The 24545-nt window shown below is 38.9% G+C and overlaps 1 protein-coding gene across 2 annotated transcripts in view; it reads left to right on the forward strand.

Moving 5' to 3' along the window:
* Positions 1–24545, forward strand: part of MDFIC (MyoD family inhibitor domain containing) — an 88200-nt gene that overhangs the window by 8809 nt on the left and 54846 nt on the right. For both annotated transcript variants that reach the window (XM_060632942.3, XM_060632943.3), the window contains exon 3: positions 10098–10220. In XM_060632942.3, the coding sequence (XP_060488925.1) occupies positions 10098–10220 (123 nt within the window). The remainder of the gene's footprint in view (positions 1–10097; positions 10221–24545) is intronic.

The raw sequence follows: 24545 nt of genomic DNA on the forward strand, positions 1-24545 counted from the left end.
TGGTTTCTACTTGCAGTCCACTTCTGTTTTCAGATTCACACCCACATGATCTGAAGTAAGATGATTCATATGCATGTGCTTTTATGCCTGATTTTTTTTTTTTTTTTACTAGTTTCAGGAGTAGAATCTGAAGTTAATTTTCCTGGCCAGCACATAGATTTCATTATTGATACGTTTGAAGAGAAGCCCTGTCAACAAATCGTTTTTGTGTGCCTACTGCGTGCGAAGTCTTGTGCAGATTAAGAATCTGTAATGCGTAGTTTGCCCACAAGGAATTTGTAAAGTTAATTCCTTGTCTAAATATCAATTCAAGATTACAACAAGAACCAGGTGACAGATTAGTTTATGGCCAGTTGCCAGCTGACTGGTGCAGTTCTGGAGCATACAAATTCAGAGGTTGAATGAGAAACCCAGAGTGGCAAGAAGTCTGTTCCTTCTGGGTTGGGCTGCTAGTGATCCCATCTGAAGAAGACATAGTTTGCAGGTCTTTTGGTTTTGAATTATGCAGAGTTGAGCACCAAAAATAAAGCAATTTGTGGTTGAGTAGGTGACAGACTCTCTGAAGGCAGCTGGAACACACAAAGGAACCAGCCTCTTCTCTAGGATCAGGTCCTCCTACACTTTTCCCTGGATCAGCCCTTGATCTCCTGGGCTCTATGAACGTGGACCTCCTCTGTTGTTTGTTTTTCCATCGCTCATGCAGCTTGCATTTTCTGAGGGGTATTACTCTTTATTTCTCACTGAAATACAAGATGAAATTTTGGAGCATGGGAAAGGTGTAGGAGCTTCCATTAAAATATGTACAACATGACAATATACCGATTTGTCATCACTATGCAAAATGAATTTTTACTTGAGCTAAGGAGTAACATATTCAGTCTTTGTGTTGAAATAATTTCAAGAAAAAGGTGGCATTGGTAGTGGGCATAGGAAAATATACATTTGAGAGAGATTGGGAAGTTATAATTAGGTGGATCTCATAGTTGACTCTGTTAGGGCGGAGAAAATAGAGAATTGAAAGATGATTCTGTGAACACCGCTGACCAAGATATAGACTATAGTTGGAGAAACAGGGCCAGAAGAGAAGTGGTGATGAATTCCTAAAATTTTAGGAAATGTTGAGTTTGAGTTGCCAAAGATATATTCATGTAGAGGTGAGACTTCAAATCTGTAGGTCAGGACAGGGAGCAAGTCTAGAGGAATGGATTTACAAGTTCTCCTCCTGGAGGCCATCAGCCATTTGTGAGATTACAAAGATTGTGGGGCCAGAATGGGTTTGTTGTCTTAGAGGAGAATCCAAAGAAAGCAATGTCTCAAAGAAATGATCCTGAAGGCAAGAAGCCACGTCAGTTTTGGACTGAAGTCCAAAAAATAAATGGCAATATGGTTCTGCTTCTCTTATCATTATTTTATTTGTGTTTTCACTACTATGTGAAATGCTCTTCTCCATCCTCTCTCACTTATGTCAGGAGTGGACTCAAATCATAGCTTTGAAAAAGGCTTTACAGATGAAACAACCCCCTTTGGTTCACTTTTGATTTCCATTGGCCTTCATTCTCGTAACAGTGCCAAATTAAGGTTCATCCCCACCCGATATAACTGAGAAGTAACAGAAAAGTTTTAGAATTGTGGCACTTACGACAGTGATCATGACAAAAGACTGAAGATGGGTGTGTGACATCATTTTAAAAAAAGAGGAAGATGTCAGAGTCCTCAATTCCTCTTTGTAATGGGCTTAGTCAATTGCCAAGTAAGAAAACTGCTGCAGATATGGCCTCTCTGGATTTCCACAGTAAGACAAACTGTTTGATGATGGCTTTCTAGACAAGAGGAAGAAGACTATCCTGTCTATAAGGGTGAACAGAATGTTAAAAAAGGTCCCGAAAAACGATTGAAGGAATTGAGGGTGTTTAGCACGGAGAAAATAGACACAAAGGCATGAGATATTTTCTAATATGAGGCGGTCACAGAGGAACATTAGACTTTGATTGCAAAGAGCAAAATATGATGAATCAGCGAAAAATGTAAGGAAGTAGATTTTAGCCAATTGTGAGGAAAGCCTGTGAATGATTAAAACAGTCCCAAACTGGAGTCAATGGTGTGCTGAGGCTATTTCCCTGCCCCAGAAGTAGTCATGCCTATACTCCTTGGCTTGTTCTTGGGGATATTGGATGGTGAAGGTATTCATCTGAATTCAAGTTAGCAGGTTGGCTGAGACCTCTAAAAGCTCATCTAACTCCAAATTCCATTAGCCTGTGAGTGTTTGGTTTTAGCATGAGTATACTTGGTTGAAAGAACACAAATGAGCATATATTTGAAGTGGAAGGAGTTTACTATGCCTCAGGGTAGGTCATCCTGAAAATATATTTTTAGGAGAAAGAACTGTAGGTTTGGATGTCAAAGGGCAGGAGATAAAGATGACCGAGGTAATGTGCCCCGGTTGCCGGTATCAGCTTTCTGTCATCTAACCTCTCCCTACTCCTTCTGCCATTTATTTAGAACCCAGATTTATTGAGATATTATTACATTTTGTACCTATTCATTTGCATGGTTCTATTCAATTGTATATTTATCTAACTTTGGAATTGTTTTCCGCTTTGCTGTGTGTATAACCCACTCTACCTACCCCCAAATTTTAAACCAGTTGAGTCAATGTCATTTTTATCACTCTTGAATATAAATGCACCCTAAGCTTTTAAATGCATACGGAGCCCTTTGAATGAATGCACACTAGATTTTGCTCAGTCTTATTTTTCAAAATATTGATAACAGTGAATTGATTAAATTAAATTGATTCAGGCATTTAGTTCTATAAACATTTATAATGATTTGTGCTTATATAATAATTCTTGTATTTACAAAATTATGAAATTTTATGCATATGCTTATTCATCTGTTAAAATACTTTGGTTATCTTAACCTTTTTTGGACAATGAGATTTTAATCCAATTTATTTTTTGTTCTTTAATTAAAATTTTTGAGAGAGCACACGTGTGTGTGTGTGTGTGTGTGTGTGTGTGTGTGTGTGTATGTGTGCAAGCAAGGGAGGGACAGAGGGAGAGAGAGAATCCTAAACATGCTCTGTGCTGTCAGTGCAGAGCCCACTGTGGGGCTCAATCTCATGACTGTGAGATGATGACCTGAGCTGAGATCAGGAGTTCAACTGACTGCCATTCAACTGAGTGAGCCACCCAGGTGCCCCGATTTTAACCCATTTTAGAGCATTAGGCAAAGCAGGTTGGTTTTGCAATGTTTCTTGAAGGTCATTAGGCTTGAGGGTTTTGTTTGTTTGTGTTGTTTTGATGAGTGAAGAAGTAAAATTCCAGAACCTTAGGTCTTCCTGGAAACTGCTTTATCTTTGATTTTTAAAGGTTACATATGGGAAGCATTTGTAGATTTCCACATTGTTCTGAGCCTCTGGGAAAAACAGACCCAGATTTTTAACTTTGCCCAGAGATTTTAGTCTTGGATTACTTGAGATTTCATAAACCGGAACACACATAGACCATCTGAAACGATGCTGATATTTTAAAGGAAGAGTAAGAATTGTTTAAAACAATTGCTTTGTTTTCAGAAAAAGGAGGTATGAATATAGATTGCACAGCAGTAAGAATATCCATAATATATAGATTATAAATAATCTGACATAGATTATTATCAAATATTAAATTGAATTGGATGAGATCTAACATGCAAAAGTCCCCAAATTTAAGTACAAAGAATGGTACTTGTGTTCCTTTTATATATGAATAAGTGTGTGTTTTACACTAAGTTTTTGAGGTTTTGTAAAGATTTCTGCCAAGCACCATCATTTATATTAGTCTTCCATGAAGTAAGCAAATAAAGTATGGTTAACGAGTAGAAAATATATTTGATGGTTGGTTTGTACATTTACATATACCTCTGCCTAGTTCAGTAGAATATTTTGAGGTGGCTTACAAGAGTACATTTTAAAAGAATATTAAAACCTAATAATGGAAAATACAGGTACCTAGGAGATCCAAACATGAGGGAAAATCAAAGTGTATATAGAGACCGTAGGGTCAGACTCACTCAATTTTGTTTGTAAATTTGGGTCAAAAAGAAAACTTTTTCTTTAATACGATGTTCCTTGTGCCTCAGGAAAAATGTATAGCTTCTCGGAGAAAGCAATAGTTTTCCTCATACTAAGTCTGGAAATAGGTTTCTTGCCTGCTTTTTCACATAGGGATTACTGACTAGTTAGTTCCTTCAACATCTTCCATATGATAGCTTTATATCAGGGTTTTAAAAGATGCTTATTGTAATAACAGTTAATGAAATAATAATAGCAAATGTGGATGAGCCCTTACTATATAACAGAAACTCTGCTTTCCAGGCATGATTCCGTTTATTTCCACAGCCAGTTTATGAGATAGATACTATTGCTATTCCTATTTTAAAGATTAAGCATGTGACAGTTAATTTGTCCAGGATCCATAGCATTCGTGGTTGACCCAGGCACCCTGATTTGAGATCCTGTGCCGTTAACCACTTCCAGCACAAAGTGCAATTTAGAGATGGTCTTTCTGTTCCAGAGAACCAAAGAGAGTCTTTGTTCATCAGGAAGGATTCAGATATCTGCACTTGTACATGACAGGATTATCTCCATTTCTTGGAAAACCCTGGCACATACAGAACTCTGTGTTTAAAAGCTCATTAGTAATTTTCACAAACTAATCATCCGCATGCAGCATGGCTAGATTCTTTTACTGTTGTGTGCTAAAAGCATTTAACTCTTGAGATGGTATATTTGTTTGATTACAAACTGATGGAAAGACTATCCCTTTTCAGTAGTTGACAATGTAATCTTTTAGAAAGGTTTAAGTTTACTATGTCTACCTTCAATGGGCAGAACTGAGACTAGTTATAAATTACCTGATAGCAAATTTGTGTTCAAAATAAAGAACAACTTACTAATAGACCTAACTGACCAGGAATAGGGGTGTTTCCTTGTGTGAGGGATCATTCCTTGGAGGTTTGAAGGGCTGAGTGGTGTGGTGGGTCTTTCTACACTTGGTACAGTATCAAATGAGCTGCAAGATGCTTTCCACTTCTGGCTTTTCTCCTATTTTCGCCTGAATGTCTGTCTCTGACTCTCATTCTGCATTCTCATCAGTAAAATGAAGCCAACGTGTTCTTACGATATCATTGATGGTTCTGAAGATCAAATAAATATTAAAGCCCTTTGAAAATTGCTAATACTGTAATTGCAAAAGTTAATTAATTTACTCTTCCAACAAAAGGAAGTGTTTTATTTTTAAAAACTTGTTTAACAACCATATACCAGCTAAGTGGCTGTTCTGTGGCATAGAACATAATATAATGTTGTACGTATATTATTATCCAATTTACTTACATGTAATGCTTTTAGATTTTTCTCTTGTTACAAATCACCATTCAACTGGGTTATTCCCTAACTCTCAGAGGTCAGCAAAATTCTCATTCTCAAGGTTTCAAATTTGGACAATGTCGACTAGGTAAAATATTATAGAATTTTAAATGAAATGGAAATTCTGTTTACCTGGATCTCATTCTTCTTCAGCAGGAACGATTGACATTGGAGAGAGATTACTTTTCACCATTCATACCCTTGTTTAGAAAAATAACAAAAAATAAAGAGTATTGATCCTGTGAGAGAGTCATTTCTGAGTAGGATATATTGTATTTAAATCGATCATTTAGAATTCTTACTATTTTCTTTTGATTCTTTTGCTTAACTCATGCTTGTTATTTTCTTTGAGAATTAACTCAAATCCAATGCCTTACAAAGGTTTTTCTTTGATTTCCTCCACTCTATTCTGAACCCTTCAACGTGTATATGAAGTTTTGGCTCTGTTGTTTAGACTGTTGGCAAAGTCAGATTTACAGAATTGTGGAGACAAAAAAGGCCTCTGCCATCATCCAGCTCAGTGCCCTCACTTCTGTTTGAAGAAAATGAGACCCAGCCCCAGCCACATAGCTGGTCAGTTTTTGAGTCAGAATTACAACCCAGTGCAGTTTCCATTACCTTCTGTTTGGTAATTGCTTGATTGTTTTGTGTGTATGTTTGGTCTCTCAAGCTAGAGGATTTTTTTTTGTCAGAGACCAAGGTGACTTTTTTTTCCTCCCTCAGCCAAAGATTTCTTCCGTACTTCTGTGATTCCTGGGAGGCTAGCCTTATGGAAGCAGATGCCAGTAGTATGCAGCTGTCCTCTGGTCTAGTGCTGTTTTTAAAGTGTCTTCAAGTTTATTTTAATTTCTAAAACAATGCTTATATATTCGTCTATTAGTAGAGCTTGTTAATGTCATATATAACTAATGATTTGTATTTTCATAGTTGTCCTATGACAACTATGTAGTACAGAAATTGTGTAGTGCAGAAGAGCTTGCTTAGAACAGTGTCCCTCAAACCTGGCCATATATGATGATGACATCCCTCCCCCCATCCTACCCCATACCACCTGAATTGGAACTGTGCCTCTTTATGTTTAAGGGGCTCAACAGTGAAGACCCACTGGCGTAGAAGAACAGCATTATTGAGATGACCACGGTCCCCTTTTAAGAGAAAACGGTTAAGTTAGAGAGCAGTGCTGCTTGGTTGTATACGCAGAATTCTTACAGAAAGGTACGGGCTGAGCTCATGCATCACGAAGTTACTTGATTGCCTATGGGATGTGCCTTTTGGGACCATATACTAGTTTAACAGCATCTACAAACCTTCATAAACCCAGGAAGGAATTGATTAAACCAGGACTGTGGCCCTGCTTCTGCAGTTCAGAAGTGACACACATACAGTAAACCTCCATTGATAACAGAAATCTATTAGAAATTGCCTGTTTGTCATTTTACTGAGTAGTGGCTGACCCAAAGTACTGAAAGTTGTAGTAAGGTTGGTTCTGCGGCTGGGCATCATGATTCCCGCCTTACCATTGTCTATCAATTAAGTCTTAGTCTGCCTCCATGCGTTTCTTCAGTGTTAGATGTAACGGCGCCCCATTTATGAGACTGTTATATAGGTATTCCATTAAATATTACAAACATGCCAATAAAATAATATACACATGTTAAAAAGTTATAGAACATTCAAAGGGTCACAGAAATTTAATTTTTAAAAGTGGAGAATTGGCAAAAGTCAACTGAATTTTTATGCTTAGAACCTTTTCTGAGCCTTGTTTTGGGCTGGGTGCTGTGTGGGTCATAGCAAAAAGCTGAGGCCAACTTTTGGGCTAAGACATTTACTTTTCAAGTGAGGCAAAGTTGGATAGACTGATGATTATGATTTGATAGTAATTACATTTTGTTTCTTATTTCTTGAATATAAAGGGACAAAGAATGATAATTTTTCTTTTTTAACTTGAGAAGGACTCTAACTCTAGAATTTCACAGATAAGGAAACTTAAAAAAAAATAAGTGATAAACTGTTCCTTAATAAATACTTAAAGCAGAAGAACTTTATTTTCCTCTTAGTGGTGGGTCACTAGTAAATCAGCGTGTATATGGACCACATGACATTTTCATTTATTCGGTGGAGAGTTTAGAGGGCCTGTGTTGAGCACTTGAATATTGGACATGATTCAAATGTGAGTCAAGTGTGTCTAGAGGCTTTATTCATACCTATTTTCTTTTAGTCAGCAATGCTTCATAATGCCCTGGTTTCATGAATTAATTTTAATGGAATTAAACTTGAACAGCTCAAAATTATATAATTAATTTCATTCAGCTTCAATTAAAGTTGCTAATTGAATCAAGCCTACTAGCATGACACCTGGCGGCAGTTAGCTTCATAACAGTAGCAGCAAGTGTGTGGGACTCTGCTGATGAGCTAGTTTGTGTATACTAGTGAGTTTTTATAAAAAGCTCTTCTGTTGATAATCTCAGAAAGGCCTTGAGTTGACTGTAACAGTGGAAAGATTTCTGGAGTTGTTTAAAAAAGTAAAGATTTTAATTGAAACGAACACCTCTCAGGAAGATTACATTTTCTCTAGGATAATGCTGAGTAAATGTTACATAAATCTTCTAGAACATATTGGTTTAGCATGCTTCTGATTTATATTTTACTGCTACCTGAATATGGTTTTGCTTTCTGAAAATACTTAGCATTGAAGACCTTGCTTTTTTTCAGAGATTTTTAGCCTCTGGACTTAGTCCTAAGCGGTGTCCATCTATTTTCATGTGTTGAAATGTGTTTCATGGCAGAACTTTTCAATTGTTGTGAAATCCCCATGGTACATGAGAAACTTTTGCATGTGCAGAAAATTTTTCCTTCCACTGGAAATGTTAACAGAGTTGACTAACAACTTCTGTTTGAATCTCTTTCCTTTCCTTGCTTCCATGGCTTGACATCATCCAGTTTCTCGTCCTTCTCTGACTCCTGTCTAATTGTACAGACCCTGTTGGTACTCTTATTTTAATGTGCTCACTCTTTTGATGGGCCCATTCATTTAAATGGCTTTAGCAGTCAAGTTTAGGAAGATCACTTTTCCCAGCTATAACTTTATTTATGATTTGCACTTTCAAATGTGCAACCTAAAGTCCTCCTCTACTAAACTGTAAAGTTCATGAAGGCCTGAGCTGTGTCTCAGAATTCATTGAGCCTTCATTGCCTGACACGATGCCTAAAACATCTACGTACAAATAGATATTTTTAACTAATAAATTGTTCTCCTCCTCTCCAGGTTTTCCCCTTCAAATCCTTGACCAAGAGAGCTCCATCATCTCCAATCCCATCTTCCCTGATCATCTGTGCAAATCTCTAGTTATGTTCTCACATCTACCCCCTTTCCCATCTTGTTGTTCAGTTGATTAAACTCTGATTAAACTGGACTACTCTAAGCCCCTCTTATACTCTGTTCTCCCTCTTAGATACATCCATACTCCAGTGATTGTCAAGGATGTAAGTGCAGTAAAATTACCTAAGTGCCCCATCCCTAAATTGAAATAGAATCTTTAGTGGTGGGGTCCAGGAATCTGCTTTTTAAAAAGCCCCCCAAGTGAGTTAAAATGCAGACGGGATTGAGACACTGCTGTGCACAAATGAATTAATCTTCCTAATGCACAGCTCTGATAAAGCAATTCATAAAGCTTCAATGGCTACTTTGACTTACTTATCTTGCCTTGAAATTCTGTCTAGATTTCTCACCCTCACATTCAGATACCCATGCCGTGTCCCTAATCAAACCTTTATAGTCTTATCTCCTAATGTCCCCCTTAAAGTATTTCACACTCCAGAGAGTTGGAACCTTTGCTGGAGTTTATGCTTGTGGAGTTTGGCCAGGCCATGCTTCCACCTGGAATGACCTTTCTCCCATCTCTGCTTGCAGAATTCCTGCTAGTGTTTTGAAGACTATCCAACACGCACCTTTCTCTGGAGTGCTTTTCTTGAGGTCTGAATCTTGATGACTTTCTTTTTCTTCCTTTGAACCTCTTTATTGCTCTGGACCTCTTCTAACATGGATTTTACCTTGTGTTGTAGTTAGCTTTTTGTTTGAGTTGTTATGTTCCTGATCAGATGTTACTTTTCCTTACTGGCTTTCCCCCTAAGAGCCCATAAACCCCTGTATAAATCTCCCATCCTAAACATCTCCCTTTGTGAGAATGCATAACACAGCCCTTGCCTCTTTCCCAAGTTTCTGCAGAGAGAACGCTGCTTGTTTCTGTACCTTCTCACTTCTCAGTTGCTCCCCACTGAGCTTCAGCCTGGTTTTTAATCCCCACCATTCATTGGGATCTCTTCTCCTTTGTTGCTTTCTCTGCTGCACCTGCCCTCTGCATGTATGGACTCATTTTCATCTTTTATGTGACCTTTCCACATTTCTCTGTCATGGCACACCACTTGTGTTATGATGACTTATTTACGGTAACAGGTTAGTTTTACTGTAAACACGTTTGTTTCTTCGATGCTTGTCACATAGTAGGTGCTCAATAAATCTGTTACTTTTTCAATACCTATGCGACAGTCAATAGAGGTACTGCTCCCATTTCCTTAAGTTATGGCATTATGGCAGACTTGGAAGCATTTGGAAAAAAACACCTTAAACTGAAAAAAATAGGGAACAATATGTAACATTTAATGGTAATAGATCTTTTGTTTTATTTAGAAAAATGTGATAAAGAAAATACTGAGAGAAATATAACTCAAGCTGCCGATAGCTGCTTCACACATGGAATGATGCAAGACCAGTCCATTTGGGGAAATTGTTCAGATGACGAACTCATCCGAAGTAAGTATTTTTAGAGAAAATCAGAGTGATTTGGGTATATGCCTATGATAATAGGCTTTTAGTTAATTGCCCCATATAATTTTCCTGGAAATCTATAAACCAACAGAGTTTATCTGAAAGTATGTTCATGAGTATTTTAAAAAACAGAGCTAAAACTAGAATATAGGTAATCCTGTTTGTCCATTTTCATCCTTTGTTTTTTTTTTCTTAGAAAAGGAAGAATTGACCTGTAAACATTGGATTTTATTCTCATAGAGCTAGAGATAAAACTTAATTCCTTCTTGAGCAGTGACTGAGAAGTAGTCAGACAATTCTAAATGGACTGTGAAACTAAAAAGATAATGAAAGAACAAAAGGGCAATGAACAGTATTTTGGTAATGCCATTCTGGTCTCTGTTCTTGTAGCCAAATGACTCCAAATGTTTTTTTGTTTTTTTTTTTTTTTGTTTTTTTTTTTTTACAATTCCCATCATTGGCATTACTTGGCTTTTCTTTTTCTTCTCTTCCTCTCCCTGAACTTGCTCTGTAGACTGTATACAAAAGCTGTGGTTTATTTCCATTTGATGGTGGGAATCCCTGGAAACACCAGTATCTTTTGGGTACTATGTAGAATACTCATGATGTGTCAGGTTCTCCTAAGACCTGAGGCTTTCCCCCACCCCCACCCCGGTAGGTTCAAAATGAATTTGCTATATAATGAAATATTCTTTGTAGCAAACAGGTAAGTATAAAGAATATTGTTATGCTATTTGGTGATAGAAAAAAATACTGTCAACGGCATGAAATAGTTTCTTTGTTGAGATGATGATGATTCAGCCTGTATGATGGGACACTGGCACTCTGGGAGCAACTGTCAAGTTGTTTTACTAATATGCCCTGAAGAAATGCAGAGACAGGGCGCTTTGTGCCCCACCCCTCCCCGCAACCCTGGGAAAATGGACAGATGAATGCATACACGATAAAGTCCGAAGACAGCAACGCCACTCTTGCCTGAAAAATAGCTGGTGAGAATTTCCAAATATTTGCGGGTGACCTTGGACTCTGAATTCTGATTTACAAATTTTAGAAACTGTATTTTCGTTCTCGTCCTGGTCACACTTTTCTAACTAAGGCAAAGACGACTTTGTTGGGTCCAGAGAAAAATCTGATGTCTGGATTTGCCAAAACGGAATGTTTTATGTCATATTTAAACTCAACTCAAGCCTGGATAGCACTTCAAAGTTTGCTATTGTGATAGCTTCTGCTGTTCCAACTCCCTGACACTGAACTCTACAAAGCTGCCTGGATTTCCTTCTTTGGCCCCATAGGGTAGTTGGCCATCTCTGAATAATTTAATGTCTGTCTCTCTTAACCCCACAGCTAGGGAGATGTGTGTTTTCCTCTCAGCATCCAGCACATTTTGGGGGGCCCAGTGAAATCTTTTGTAATAACAGTAAGCCCTGGAAAGAAGGCCCTGGCTCAGAGTTGCATGGGGGAGGAGGGGAACATCTGTGGTGAGTCAGGACCGGGCTGGCTCCCGTTCCAGGAGTCCTGTGTGGCTCCCTGAGCACTGTGGAAGAGGAGGACAGCTGGCTCTCATGGAACTGATTTTAGTGTTCCCACTGTAGTGTGAGCTTGGCTGGATGCAGGGATCATCAGAAAAATGAGGCCGGCTGGGGTGTGGGAACGTTTTCAAATGCACAACCCACTCTTTTTCCAAGCTTCCATGGGATAGCTCAGCTGCATAAGCAAGAAATAGAGGAGAGTGAGTCTGTTTAATACGACTTCTTTTTCTCTATCTGTTCTTGAGAGTGTTTAGAAGGGCTGGCAGCTAACATGTACGTTGTCCGGATGCCTGCTGCTTTCTTTGTTGGACATTTAAGGCGTAATTTATAGGGGACTGTTAGCTGTCAGTGTGATGAGGCTGTTTTTACTTTTCTGAGAATAACTGAGCTCTGGAAAGTCAAGGGAGTGGTTGCTTTGGAAATTGTATTCTAATTAAAGGGTGTATTCTCAGGCCTCATAAACGAGATCCAAGCTGAGAATAATTTCCAAATTATTCTCTGAACTTTAACCCTGACCTCAGTGGACCACCCACTTGTGGCTCACACTTGGTTCATACTCCACACAGAAGTTCATGAGCTTTGTGTGTCTTCCCTGGTCCTTCTAGAAAACATTGCAGGTGACAGACCTCAGGTACAGTGCTCTCAGGGCCTGGATTTCACATTGGTTGCCCTTGAGTTGCTAACTTATTACTGAGAATCCTTTCTGGAAGTTATAAATAAAAGAGAAGAAATCCATATGGAATCAAACATTTTGAATAAATAGGCCACACACAATCTGGTCAGGGAATGTGCATTGTGATTCTCTTTCTTATGAAATTTAAATTAAAAAGACAATTCTAACGACTCAAGTTTTTTTTTTTTTTTTTAACCTAAATCAAATCAGTAAAGAATTAAAAATGTAAGGAAGGTAATTTGAGGAAATTTTATGTTTGGGAAGTTTTATTTTTTCATCTTATGAGTTTCCTTTTTACAGTTTACAATGGGTTCATGTTATGAGAAAATATTTTTGGTCTATAATTGCTGGAAAGGGGCTTAAGTCTAAAGTTTAGAGTTTATAAGAGTATATTTTTATGACAACACCAGTAAAGACTTTGGCTTTTCCCCTCAGTTTAGCGTATATGATTCAGTATATAATTTGGAGCTATGCCTTGTTTTTATAATCACTATTCCTCTGAATTGGTAAAATAAATGTGGCAGGGAAATGACACCCTCAATTAATATTAATTTTTCTATTTAACCCATAATGCACATAAACTGGTAACAGGCAATAGGCAACATTTCATGTTTTAATTAGACTAGAAAAGGAACAGAAGTAACATTTTGATCTTAGTCTTTGGGGGGATTTCTGAGGTAGGAAGGAGTATGTGTGTGTGTGTGTGTGTGTGTGTGTGTGTTCCTGTGTTCCTGTGCTTACATTCAGATACATGTAGTATTTTCCTTTAATTTAGGTCAAATTCTATTTTAATTATTTCTTATAGAGAGCTCACATTTTTCTTTGTTCTTCTTTCTAAAGTGCCTTAGGTCTCTATCTCTGATTTTCTAGGTCTTTCTGAAGAATTCTTATCACTTAACTTTATCCTTGGCCATTGCTTTTACATACATGTCTCCTAATTCTAAATGCCATTACTTAACTCCAGAAATTTTCCTTAGCTCCTCTTCTGAAATAAATGTCCCATTAAATTAAACTATTTTGTTCAGCTAATTCTCTCCTTTGTGATTTTGTAGAATTCCCATGATCTGAAGCAAAGTTCGAATGCTCTACTTAAATGGCAATCCTCATTCTATTTAACCCATTTATTCATTCTGAAGAGTTTCTCACTCTCATAATAGTAAGCACTCAATTGGCAGTAGGTTGCAAGCCTGTTGCCCAAGTCACTCTTGCCTCCTCTTCATGGAGCTAATGCATCAGGCTTTTTCACTCGGCTTGCTGCTTGTCATCTTCCTCTTGGTGTCCTCTGAGCTTCCTCTCAACATCAGCGGGCTCGGTTATGAGGATCTCTATTCTTTCTTTCCCAAGACTTGGCCAACGTAGCTCTGATCGCTCCTTAGTGAATATTATTTTATCACTTTCGGGGCTGCCTCCTCTATGTCTAATACTGGAAATGGCAGATACTCAGGTGTACTGTTTATATACAGAGAACATTTGTTACTTGGTGATAAGGAAAGATCAGGAGAGATTGGGATTTAAATTTCTTTTGCAGGTCTCATGTTTGAATGCACATTATAGTAGTAGTATTAATATTCTCCGAGAATTCACTTATGTAAACAAACCCCTGAAATAAATACCACCCAATAAGACTGGGAGAGGCAGCTTTCGTGTTACGGTTCTCAGTAGACCTGGAATTCTTTCCTAATATTGCATGCTCATTCATTGTGGGATCCCATATCGGGAGCAAGTCATTGTGACTTCATCTTGCTCAATATCTTTGCCTCCATTTGTCTCTCAGAAAAATTCTCTTTTAAAAAAAAAATACACTGACCAAATGGTTATGTGGCTGCAGTTAAAATGCTTTGGTCTGAAGAGAAGAATCTTTAAAAAAAATTTTTTTTTAACGTTTATTTATTTTTGAGACAGAGACAGAGCATGAACGGGGGAGGGGCAGAGAGAGAGGGAGACACAGAATCGGAAGCAGGCTCCAGGCTCTGAGCCATCAGCCCAGAGCCTGACGCGGGGCTGGAACTCACGGACCGTGAAATCGTGACCTGAGCAGAAGTCGGATGCTTAACCGACTGAGCCACCCAGGCGCCCCATGAAGAGAAGAATCTTTAACCATTTGTTATTCCAAAATCGAACTCCTGGTTTAGTTTAGGGTTAGGTGGACAAATCATAAGCTGTTTTTTATTTTATTTTTTTTAACATTTATTCACCTTTGAGAGACAGAGCATGAGGGTGAGCAGGGGAGGGGCAGAGAGAGAAGGAGACACAGAATCTAAAGAAGGCTCCAGGCTCTGAGCTGTCAGCACAGAGCCCGACACGGGGCTCAAACCCACGAACCATGAGATCATGGCCTGAACCGAAGTTGGACGCTTAACTGATTAAGCCACCCAGGTGCCCGAACATAAGCTGTTTTTGATGGTTACTTATAATGATCTCATTGTTCAATGACCATCACTAGGCTGCATTCTAGAATGGAACTCAAGTTTACTGACACACTTCTCCCTTAGGGTGCATTATTCCAAGCTCATCTAGGTTTTGACCAAGAAGTTAGGGAGAACCATTGCCATCTTTTGCTTTGGGCATCTTAAGTTCAGTTCCTGGAGGCCAGTGGGAGTTGATGGTCAGGTTCAGATCCTGGATACATGATTCCTGCTGGTGTTGGGCAAGTTATTTAAACTCTATGATCAAAATTCTCCTTTTTTAAATGGAGGTCCTGGGGTGCCTGGGTGGCTCAGTCAGTTAGGCATCCAACTCTTGGTTTTGTCTCAGGTCATGATCTCCTGGTGTGTGGCATTGAGCCTTGTGTTAGGCTTCACATTGTAAACATGGAGCCTGCTTCAGATTCTCTCTTCCTCTCTCTCTCTGCCCCTCCCCTGCTCTCTCTCTCAAAATAAATAAGCTGTAAAAACAAAATAAAATGGGGGTACTAATTCTATATACCTTATTGTGTTATTTTAAGGATTATTGGAGAAAAATATTTTTTATGCTTAATTATCACAGAAATATGTGTCTAAACATTGAATCAATTTATTGATTGTCATTATCTTTCGACACAAGTATCAGTTTCAAAGCTTTGTTTTTTGCTTTTGTTCTTGCTCGGTTTCTTTCTTTTGTTCTTTCATTGTTTCTTTCGTTCTTTCTGGATCCATGGTTCGAATGGGTTACATGTCCAGACACCTGATATGCTGGGTGTTAGACCATGTCTTCCTGAGATCATTGATAATTATGTCATAATAGAGCATTGGATATTACATGGTTTGTGCTTAATAAATCCTTAAGAAGTACATGGAATTAATGAGATTCTTAAAAATACATCTTGCTTGTATTATTTCATACTTTAAGTTCCTAATATGAGCATTCTAAATCAGTACATTCTTTGTTTTTTGCCTTCTAACCCCCTTCTTACTCTCAAGCCATACCTGATTCATCACGTCGAGTTCCAAATATTCATAGATGACTCCTAAAGATATTAAAACAGTCAAGTCATAGGTTTGACTGCTCTTCACTTTGAAGCTAGTCTGAAGAGTTCTCAGTGAATGGTGGCAGTGCTCTGAATAATGTTCATTGTCTGTGGAGGTGGGTAGGAATGGCACTTTATGTAAGACCTATTTTCGTTCCCTAGTTCTTATTTTTCTTGCTTTGCTAGAAGAGTCTGAGACTCCTTTAGTTCCTTTCTTCCTTCATTGCTCTTTCCCTTGCTTACTGCCTATCTCCCCAGCTTCCTTCCTTTCTTCTTCCTTCTCCTATCTTTCTCAACCTTTTTAAATTAGTTTTAAAATGCTTCACGTTCTATAAAGTATACAATGTATATAGCTGATGTTGTTGTCCTTACTATTCCTATTAATATTCTAATTTATTACTTGCCCTTCACCCTTATCTTATACCATGACTCATTTCATTTCCAGTCTATCTCTTGCTGCCCTTTTGTCAAAGATTTTCAGGCTCTTTCTGATATCCCTAAAATCTTTTGGTCTTTATTGGGAGAGATGAGATGATATTGAAATACAGGTGGCGGGTGGGGTTCAGTGAGGGAACCAGATATATTCCTTTCCTATTTGGGAGTTTCTTCAAGTCTCAGGGAGGAGCTGAGGCCTGGAAATTACCACAGAGATTACCCTGAAAATGCTAACCACTGAAGAAATAACTAACATGTAATCATCAAGACCATAAATGCTGTGGTCCAGATAATTTTAGTTCTCAAACCTCCAACTTTCTGGAGTTGAATACTGTGTGAATTTACACATAAATTCTTTTTTGTAGAATATGTTATTCATGGGTACCTTTCAGGATTAGGAGTCAAAATATAACTTTTTTTTTTTTTTTTAATTTTTTTTTTTTTATTTTTTTTATTTTTGGGACAGAGAGAGACATAGCATGAACGGGGGAGGGGCAGAGAGAGAGGGAGACACAGAATCGGAAACAGGCTCCAGGCTCCGAGCCATCAGCCCAGAGCCTGACGCGGGGCTCGAACTCACGGACCGCGAGATCGTGACCTGGCTGAAGTCGGACGCTTAACCGACTGCGCCACCCAGGCGCCCCAAAATATAACTTTTAAAGCTGAATAAGAAATCAGTTCTTTTAAGATGAAGTGTTACAGTGTGCTGACCCTCTGTTATGTTTGTGATGCAGTGATGAACACTACAGGTGTGGCCTCTGTGTTCAGAGTTTATAGTCTTGAAATAATGTGTATTATGAAAGCTTTGATGGGAAGGAGCAGGTTGTTATATTTTCACATTTGAGAAACACAAATTCTCATGTTAGGGAGAGGTCAAAATGGGCTTTCCAGAGGGAGCGATGTATTTGGTAAAGCCAAAAGGAGCTAGCCAACTCTGGCAGAGCATGGGAGTGGGTGGAGCCAGTGTTCCAAGCCAATAGGATGGTTTACAGGTCTAGAGGTAAGAGGTCAGCTTGAAGAGAGTTGGAGAAGTTTTGCCTAAGCTGAGATGGAAAATATTGGATGAGAGCTGGAGGGAGGTGGGAGGCAAAGAATCTGTGAACAAAGGGTTAAGGGAAGATGGAAGGTATTGAAGGGAGTAGTGACTTAAGCAGGTTTATTATTTCGTTTGCTTATATTTTAGGGCAATAACTATTGGGGTAGCTGGAAAATATAAGTAAGAATGAGAAACAGAAAATATTAGGATACCGACTGGGAGACTGTTGTATTAATCCAACTGAGAAAGATCGGTCTTGGATGGGGTAATGGCAGGTAGGATTCAGCTTTTTGGGATGTACAATCAGTAAGACATATGGGGTAGGGGAATGGCAGGTGCTGGGGATGAGGCCAGGGTTTTTAGTTTGGACAAATGATAGTTATGATGAAAAGACAGTGGGGCAAAGGACTTAAGGACGTTGTCCAAAGAGAGTTTATAGCGCTGGGCTGAGGATATCAGATGGGTTGAGAAGGAAGTAAAAACAGGAAAGATCTAACAAATAAGAAAACTAGCCAGAGAGGCTGACAGTCCCTAAAGGTTTCTATTCCTGAAGAAACAAAACAAGTATCAGTGGAGTAAATGAATAGGAGTAGAAAGAGTAGATGAATTATGAGATTGGGAAATAAGAATTTAAGATTTCTGAGGTAGGACAACACCCAAGGTGTAGTTGTGAGGCTGGATATCTGAAAGAGTGTCTTCCAAATCCAGAGTGCTAGATTTGGAAGAAATTTTGGAGGCTTCATAAAAATTGCCCTGTTTAGTAGATGGGGAAACAAATCCAGAGTTTCATTTCAATCAGCATGGCCAGTAAGAGGCAGAGCTGGGGCTTATCTATGTTTTTTATTTGTTTTGAGTCTCAATCATCTGAATTCTTCATCAAAACATAATAGTTGAGAAGAAGGCAGCCAGTTGGTTATCTCTGGTTCTTTCTGCTTTGCCCTAAGATTAGTCACCTGTTGGGGAAGAATGGAAGAGTAGTTTGATATTCTTTAAGCTGAAGACCCTGAAATGAATGAAAAATAATGCACACTCTGTGGAGCTGCTGGTTTGCTTCATTGAAAGATTCAAAGGGGTCTTCTCCATCTAATTCAGTAACATACAAAATTGGGATTTTTTTAAAAAAGATATATATATCTCTATCCATCTATATGTATATATCTATATGTATGTGGGGGGTTATATATATAATTGTGTGTGTATGTATGATTTTTATCAAATTAGATGTGTATTTTTCTTTTTTTCGTAATGAAAGCTATTTCTTTGCAACAGTTACTTTTAGGGAGTTATGTCAAATTAAGTGTGGGGGGGTGCATTTGTGAAGAAGACTTCCACTTAATATTGTGTATACCTTCCTCTGAATCATTGATTTCCCCCCCCCCCCCAGGGTAAATTATCTTATTATATTAAAAGCAATAATATTTTAAAAAGAAAATTCTCCCAGATAGCAAAAAATACCAGGGCAAGGGGCTAGCTTCCCAAAGCTACATTAGAGCCCCAGTCACTTGTAAGAAATGCTTCTCAAGTGACAGATAAGCCAGGAGATTCAGATTCCTTCAGGTTCTGTGGAAGACAGGACCAGCTAAATAAATTGGTGGGTGTGTGTGTGGAGAATAGTGCGAAACGAGAATTCAGGTCCCCTTATTCAAAAATTGTGAATTTTAAGATGGCAGCAGCTGAGATTTGCACAGGTCACAGGTCCATGAAGCTGGGCCTGGCTGGAGGCTTCAAGAGAGTGGCCATTCAGTTCTGGTAAGCAAAAGAGAATACTGTATACCCGTTTTATAATTTGGTTTTTCAGTAAGGCACTAAAGTTCTAGAATGAGGAAGTTTTTCTTTGCTTGGCAGATCCTGCGTTTGTCACAAGCACAAATGACTTGTACAGGTACTTGGGAGCTGCCATGCAGCAGACTCTGGAAGACAGTGGTTCCGAGCTTTTATCCAGCCACAGGAGTGAGACCTGCTTCCAGCTTTATCCATGGCTCAGTAGTAGAGAATGAGGTGTGTTAGAATGAGGAGGCTTGGTAGAAATTCCTCTCCTTTCCTTCCAGGAACTCCATTTCCCCTCTGCCTTAGCACAGCTGAGAGTCAATACGGTGACTTGTCCTGTGTTTCTTGCAGTGAGTCTTTCAGGACTCAGTGGTAAATCCATGCTCCACAGTTTTCCACTGGAAGCTGGATTCTTCCCAAGTCCTTGGGTTCTGCAGTAAAACACATAAAAGGGAAATTTCTTTTAAAACCCTCTGATGCTGGTCTTAGAGGGTGAAATTGCATTATGTGAGCTAGAGAAGGAGTGGGTGGAGAAATTTGTTCTGCATTGGAATATAATCTAATTAAATACATTTCCCATGGTTCTTGAGAACTTAGATTGGGAAATTTTAGAAAAAGCAAAAGATTTCCACCGTCTCAAATTGTCATAAATAATTGATTCATGCCTGTGATCTAATAAGACCATTCATGTCCTCTATGGATGCTGCCCATCATTGCTCCTTGTAATGGAAAAGGTACTAATGTATCATCCACGAAGAGGCCCGTCTCTGCAGGTGGTCTTCTGCATATTTGTTCAGCACTGCAAAGGTGCTGTAGTCATCACAAAGGTGAGTGAAATGTAGGCAGCAGCAGTGAGAACATCGCGTCCAGAGGATGATGTGATCATGTGCAATTAGCATTTTTCTCCTCTTCCTTATGAGTTAGTTTCTTCTTTTTGCACTTCTCCCGTATCCAATAAATTTTTGAAAGTCCTATCAAATAGCTCTGAATATGAATAATTACTACTGGAAATGTCATATGAACCCATATTCTTACATATTTAGGTTTCTAATATTTTTCACTTTAGCAAGTTTCAGGTGGTTGATTTTTGGTCTGGCTTTACCTGTTGAAACAAACAGAACAAATGCCTTTTAGTACTTTTTAGGTAGATAGGTATAATTTGCCTTTTTTTTTTTAAAAAATAAGAGGAATCCCTTTTAATTTCTATAGATTATACCCCAGTGGAATATATGTGTGTAATTTAAAATGTGTGTGTGTGTGTGTGTGTGTGTGTGTGTGTATTAATTTGAGAGAGAGAGAGGGAGAGAGAGAGAGGGAGGGAGGGGGGGAGAGAGAGAGAGAGAGAGAGAGAGAGAGAGAGAGAGAGAGAGAGAATCTGAAGCAGTCTCCACGCTCAGCATGGAGCCCGACATGGGGCTTGATGTCACGACCCAGGGTTCATGATGTGAGCTGAAATCAAGAGTTGGGTGGTCAAGCAACTGAGCCACCCAGGCACCCCCCTTTTTAATATATCATTTTTAATGTATATCATAAGATCTTTCTTATAGGAGGTTGAATAAAACTGGCTTTTTCTATAAAGTCCAAATTTGTTTGGACTGATCCAAATCAGGGTAAAATATTTCAGGCTGTAAGATCTTCTGATAATTTAAACTTTAAATTTGAGGGGCGCCTGGGTGGCTCAGTCGGTTGAGCCTCCGACTAAGGTTCGGATCATGATCTCACGGTTCGTGAGTTCGAGCCCCGCGTTGGGCTCTGTGCTGACAGCTTGGAGCCTCGAGCCTGCTTTGGATTCTGTGTCTCCCTCTCTTTCCTACCCTCCCCCGTTCATGCTCTGTCTCTGTCTCAAAAACAAATAAACATTAAAAAATAATAATACTAAAATAAAGATTAAATTGGAGCCTAGCTGCTAGTCTGATACGTGGAAAGTTGATGTGAAGGGGGTGTTGGTAGTAGCTGACACTGGAAGTCAAATGGCAGAGTCTTAAATTACTCATTGCGTGGAGGAGTATTGAGTGTGTTGTTGCTCTGATCATTCTCACATTCTGTTCCACTTTCTAGCCTAAACTATTTGATCCCTAACTAGTATCCAATTTGTTCTCGAAGTCAAAGCTTCTTTTAGTTTCTTTATAAAGCTTCTTTTAATTTCTTTGAAATCACACTGCTTCTTGACGACTTTAGCTCAAAGGCCCTAATGTCTATTTCCCTTCGGCCACCTTACAAATATAGACCCACCTTGGACCTTGTTACTGCAAAATCTCTAAGATTTTGAAATCAGAAATTGACTTTCTCATTTCTGCCTGTTTTTGACTTTAATTATGCCTAATCTGTGAACTATGTTCTTTTGCCTCATAGTAACTCATCTGCTTCTTCACTTCATGTGCCTTTGTTTTCATGGCCTGCTAGCACCTGCAAATGATCTGTCATTATCCCCCTCAATTCTATGACCTTGTATCCTATTTGCCGTGATAATAAAGTAAAAGACAACACCATCAGTATTCTCAGTTCAGATTCCAGGGTCTCATAGATAAAAGATGATCTATGGGGATCTATGATCTATGGGGATCATAGATAAAAGATGTTATATCGCAGTAAGATTAGCTGTGGTATAAATACATATTCTCTAATCTCAATTGAGACCTCTCTGATACTCAGCTATACTTTAATTTCTAGTTGGTTTTCACTTATGGTCTATTTTTGCCTTTTGATTTTATGACACTTCTGTTTGCTGAAGACTCAGATTGTATTCTGATACATCTGTCTCCATCACTGAGATATTCTAGGCTCTATTTTAATACTAGCTCCTGGTATTCAAACCCAGTTTGGTCCACATGGCTGATACTTAGTCTCTCCTGGAAGGTTAAATACAACTAAAATAGTCTTTTTTTTTTTTTTTTTTTTTTAACATTTATTTATTTTTGAGAGAGAGAGAGAGAGACAGAGTGTGACTGGGGGAGGGGCAGAGAGAGAGAAGGAGACACAGAATCCGAAGAAGTCTCCAGGCTCCAAGCTGTCAGCACAGAGCCCGACGTGGGGCTCGAACCCACGGGCTGTGAGATCATGACCTGAGCCGAAGTCGGACACTCAACCGACTGAGCCACCCCGGCGCCCCTAAAATAGTCTTTTAATACTGATAGGTCAGTTATCGCAGTGGTCTCTTCTCAGACTTCTGTGTGTAGTGTTTGACATGACGTGTTTCCTGCTGGAAATTCCTGCCCCTGCCTGTGTAGCTATACGGGGTTCCTTTTCGGGTCCTCCAGATGCTCTGAGTTCCTTTCTGTCTCTGAGCTTTTGCCCTCTGGGTCTGCCCACCAGACTTAATTGTCAGTTCCCAAGAGAGACTTCCCAGACTTCTCAGTCTAAACTGGGCTTCCCTATTTCTCCAGGCATCCTTGCTTTCTGTCATTGTCACAATTTGTAACTTGTTTCTGCTGTTACATGTCTACAGGTCTCCTGCCTTTAAGTTGCACCCCCAGCAATTAGCATTGATCCAGGAGTACATTGGACCTTCCCTAAGCTATTTCGGATGACTGTGGGAGTAAAAGAAATTTTGTTTTTTTTCCTCCACTACTTCCTTTCATGAAGTTTTGCCGTAGCCCAAATGCATTCCTTTTTCTTCCCTCTCCGGGTCCAGTATTTTCCTTCTCCCATGCTTCACTCATGTTACCTGTCTCCCCACATCTCCAGCTGTACAGGCGAACCATGCTGTGATTTCTGCAAGCAGAGTGGCTTTATCTTCATCTCTCCTAAAGGGCTCGTTAATTTTGAAATCATCCTGTGTGGATGGCCCTCTTCCTCATCACTGAACTGAAGGCTCCTTAAAGGCAGAATTGGCGGCTCATTCAGCTTTGTAGCCCTCACAGCATATAGCCCAGGGCCATGCACAGAGTTTGTTCCCAATACTGTCATGTTAATTGTTGAATAAATGAAAATCTGTACCTTTTGACTACATTTAGCTTCTCTGTAGGAGACTGACAGCTTTGAATTGGTTAAGCTGTAGTAATTTGTCTTAAAATGTGGATTGACTATCTTTGCCTCTCTTAAGGAGCTAATTTTCTCAGTCTACAGTTCATGCATATCAAAGGATGCTTTTTATTAGTAATATTAACAATGTTATTACTTAGAGCTTTTTACAGTTAATGAAATTTTTCATATTGATGATCTCACTTGGCCTATCAGCAACTTTATCAGGCAGGTGGAATAAGTATTATTATCTGTAGATGGGACTGAGCTCAGAAAAGTCAAGCAGTTTACCTAGGGCCACACAGCTAATCTCCCAGTGATGTAGCCCTGACTCTCAGATGGGGAAAGAGTAGGGAAAGAGTCAGGACTCTGTGGTGTTCATGGTCCCCTAAAGATTACATTAAAATCCTAGGGGAGATGATAGTTTTCTTAAATTAATAGTTTATTCCAAGCTGAAAATTCTAATCCATTTCCCTGGTTGGAAATTATTGCCCTTTTTCACTATTAATGATGTGACCGTATCCTGCCTTTGTGTTGGGTCATAAAAAAAGTTAGGAAAATTTTAATCTACTATATTCTTTTGGAATTTTATCTTTGTTGTGATAAATTCAAGTCTATTCCTGGGCTTACAATATACTTGACGTTTTAGAAAAAGGGCTTCTTTGTTTTCAGAACTATTGTCTCATTGCCTCTATGAGAACTTACTTGGTCTCATTCGGAGAGATAGGCAGAGAATCTTGACATCTGCTGTTCTTTTTTTGTGGTCTGAAGATAGGCATTTTCATTTGGCACCAAGAAGAAATCAGAAACTGAAGCTAAAGATACAGGGGCCAGAATATGCTGCTGTAGTCCTATGCCGTTGTTGAAAGCAAGGGTTCTCCACTCTTTGCATTAGCTTCAAAACATATTGATGTCCAGACCAGTCCACACCAGTGAACATAGATCATATGTGGGCATGGTCTGGACAAGCTTAATTTTTCAGAGCTTCTTAGTTAATTCTGAGGTATAACTCAGACTTAGAACTAATACAGTTTTCAATTGAATATATTGCCCAGAGTTTTTTCTTTGAACATTTAGAGACTTTTTGTTTGTTTGTTTTTTAGAAAGTGGTTTCTTAACAGTTGTGTTTAATGACCCCTAGGGACTGATAGCCATGGCTGCCTTTTTGGGAGAACCCAGGTACTGGCTCCTTGTTTGAGACTAAGCTTGTTTTGAAGTTTTCTAGAGAGATGTTTACATCGTTCACAAAGTGTTTCTTACTTTTAATTTCACTGTGCAGCACTTTGCGTTTTATAATACTGGAAAAGAACTATTACAGTTGGTACTTGTGGCCTCGTTAAATGGCATGATGGGGTTGGATAGCGCAATGAAAGGACTTTAAAATCGAAAACTTGATGTCGCCATAAGGGATTATTTGATTATCTTAGGAATCTTGATTTATTAACCCAAGATCAAGGTTTATGTT

This window comes from Panthera onca, chromosome A2 (assembly GCF_046562875.1).
Source record: "Panthera onca isolate mPanOnc1 chromosome A2, mPanOnc1 haplotype 2, whole genome shotgun sequence".
Lineage (NCBI taxonomy): Eukaryota > Metazoa > Chordata > Mammalia > Carnivora > Felidae > Panthera > Panthera onca.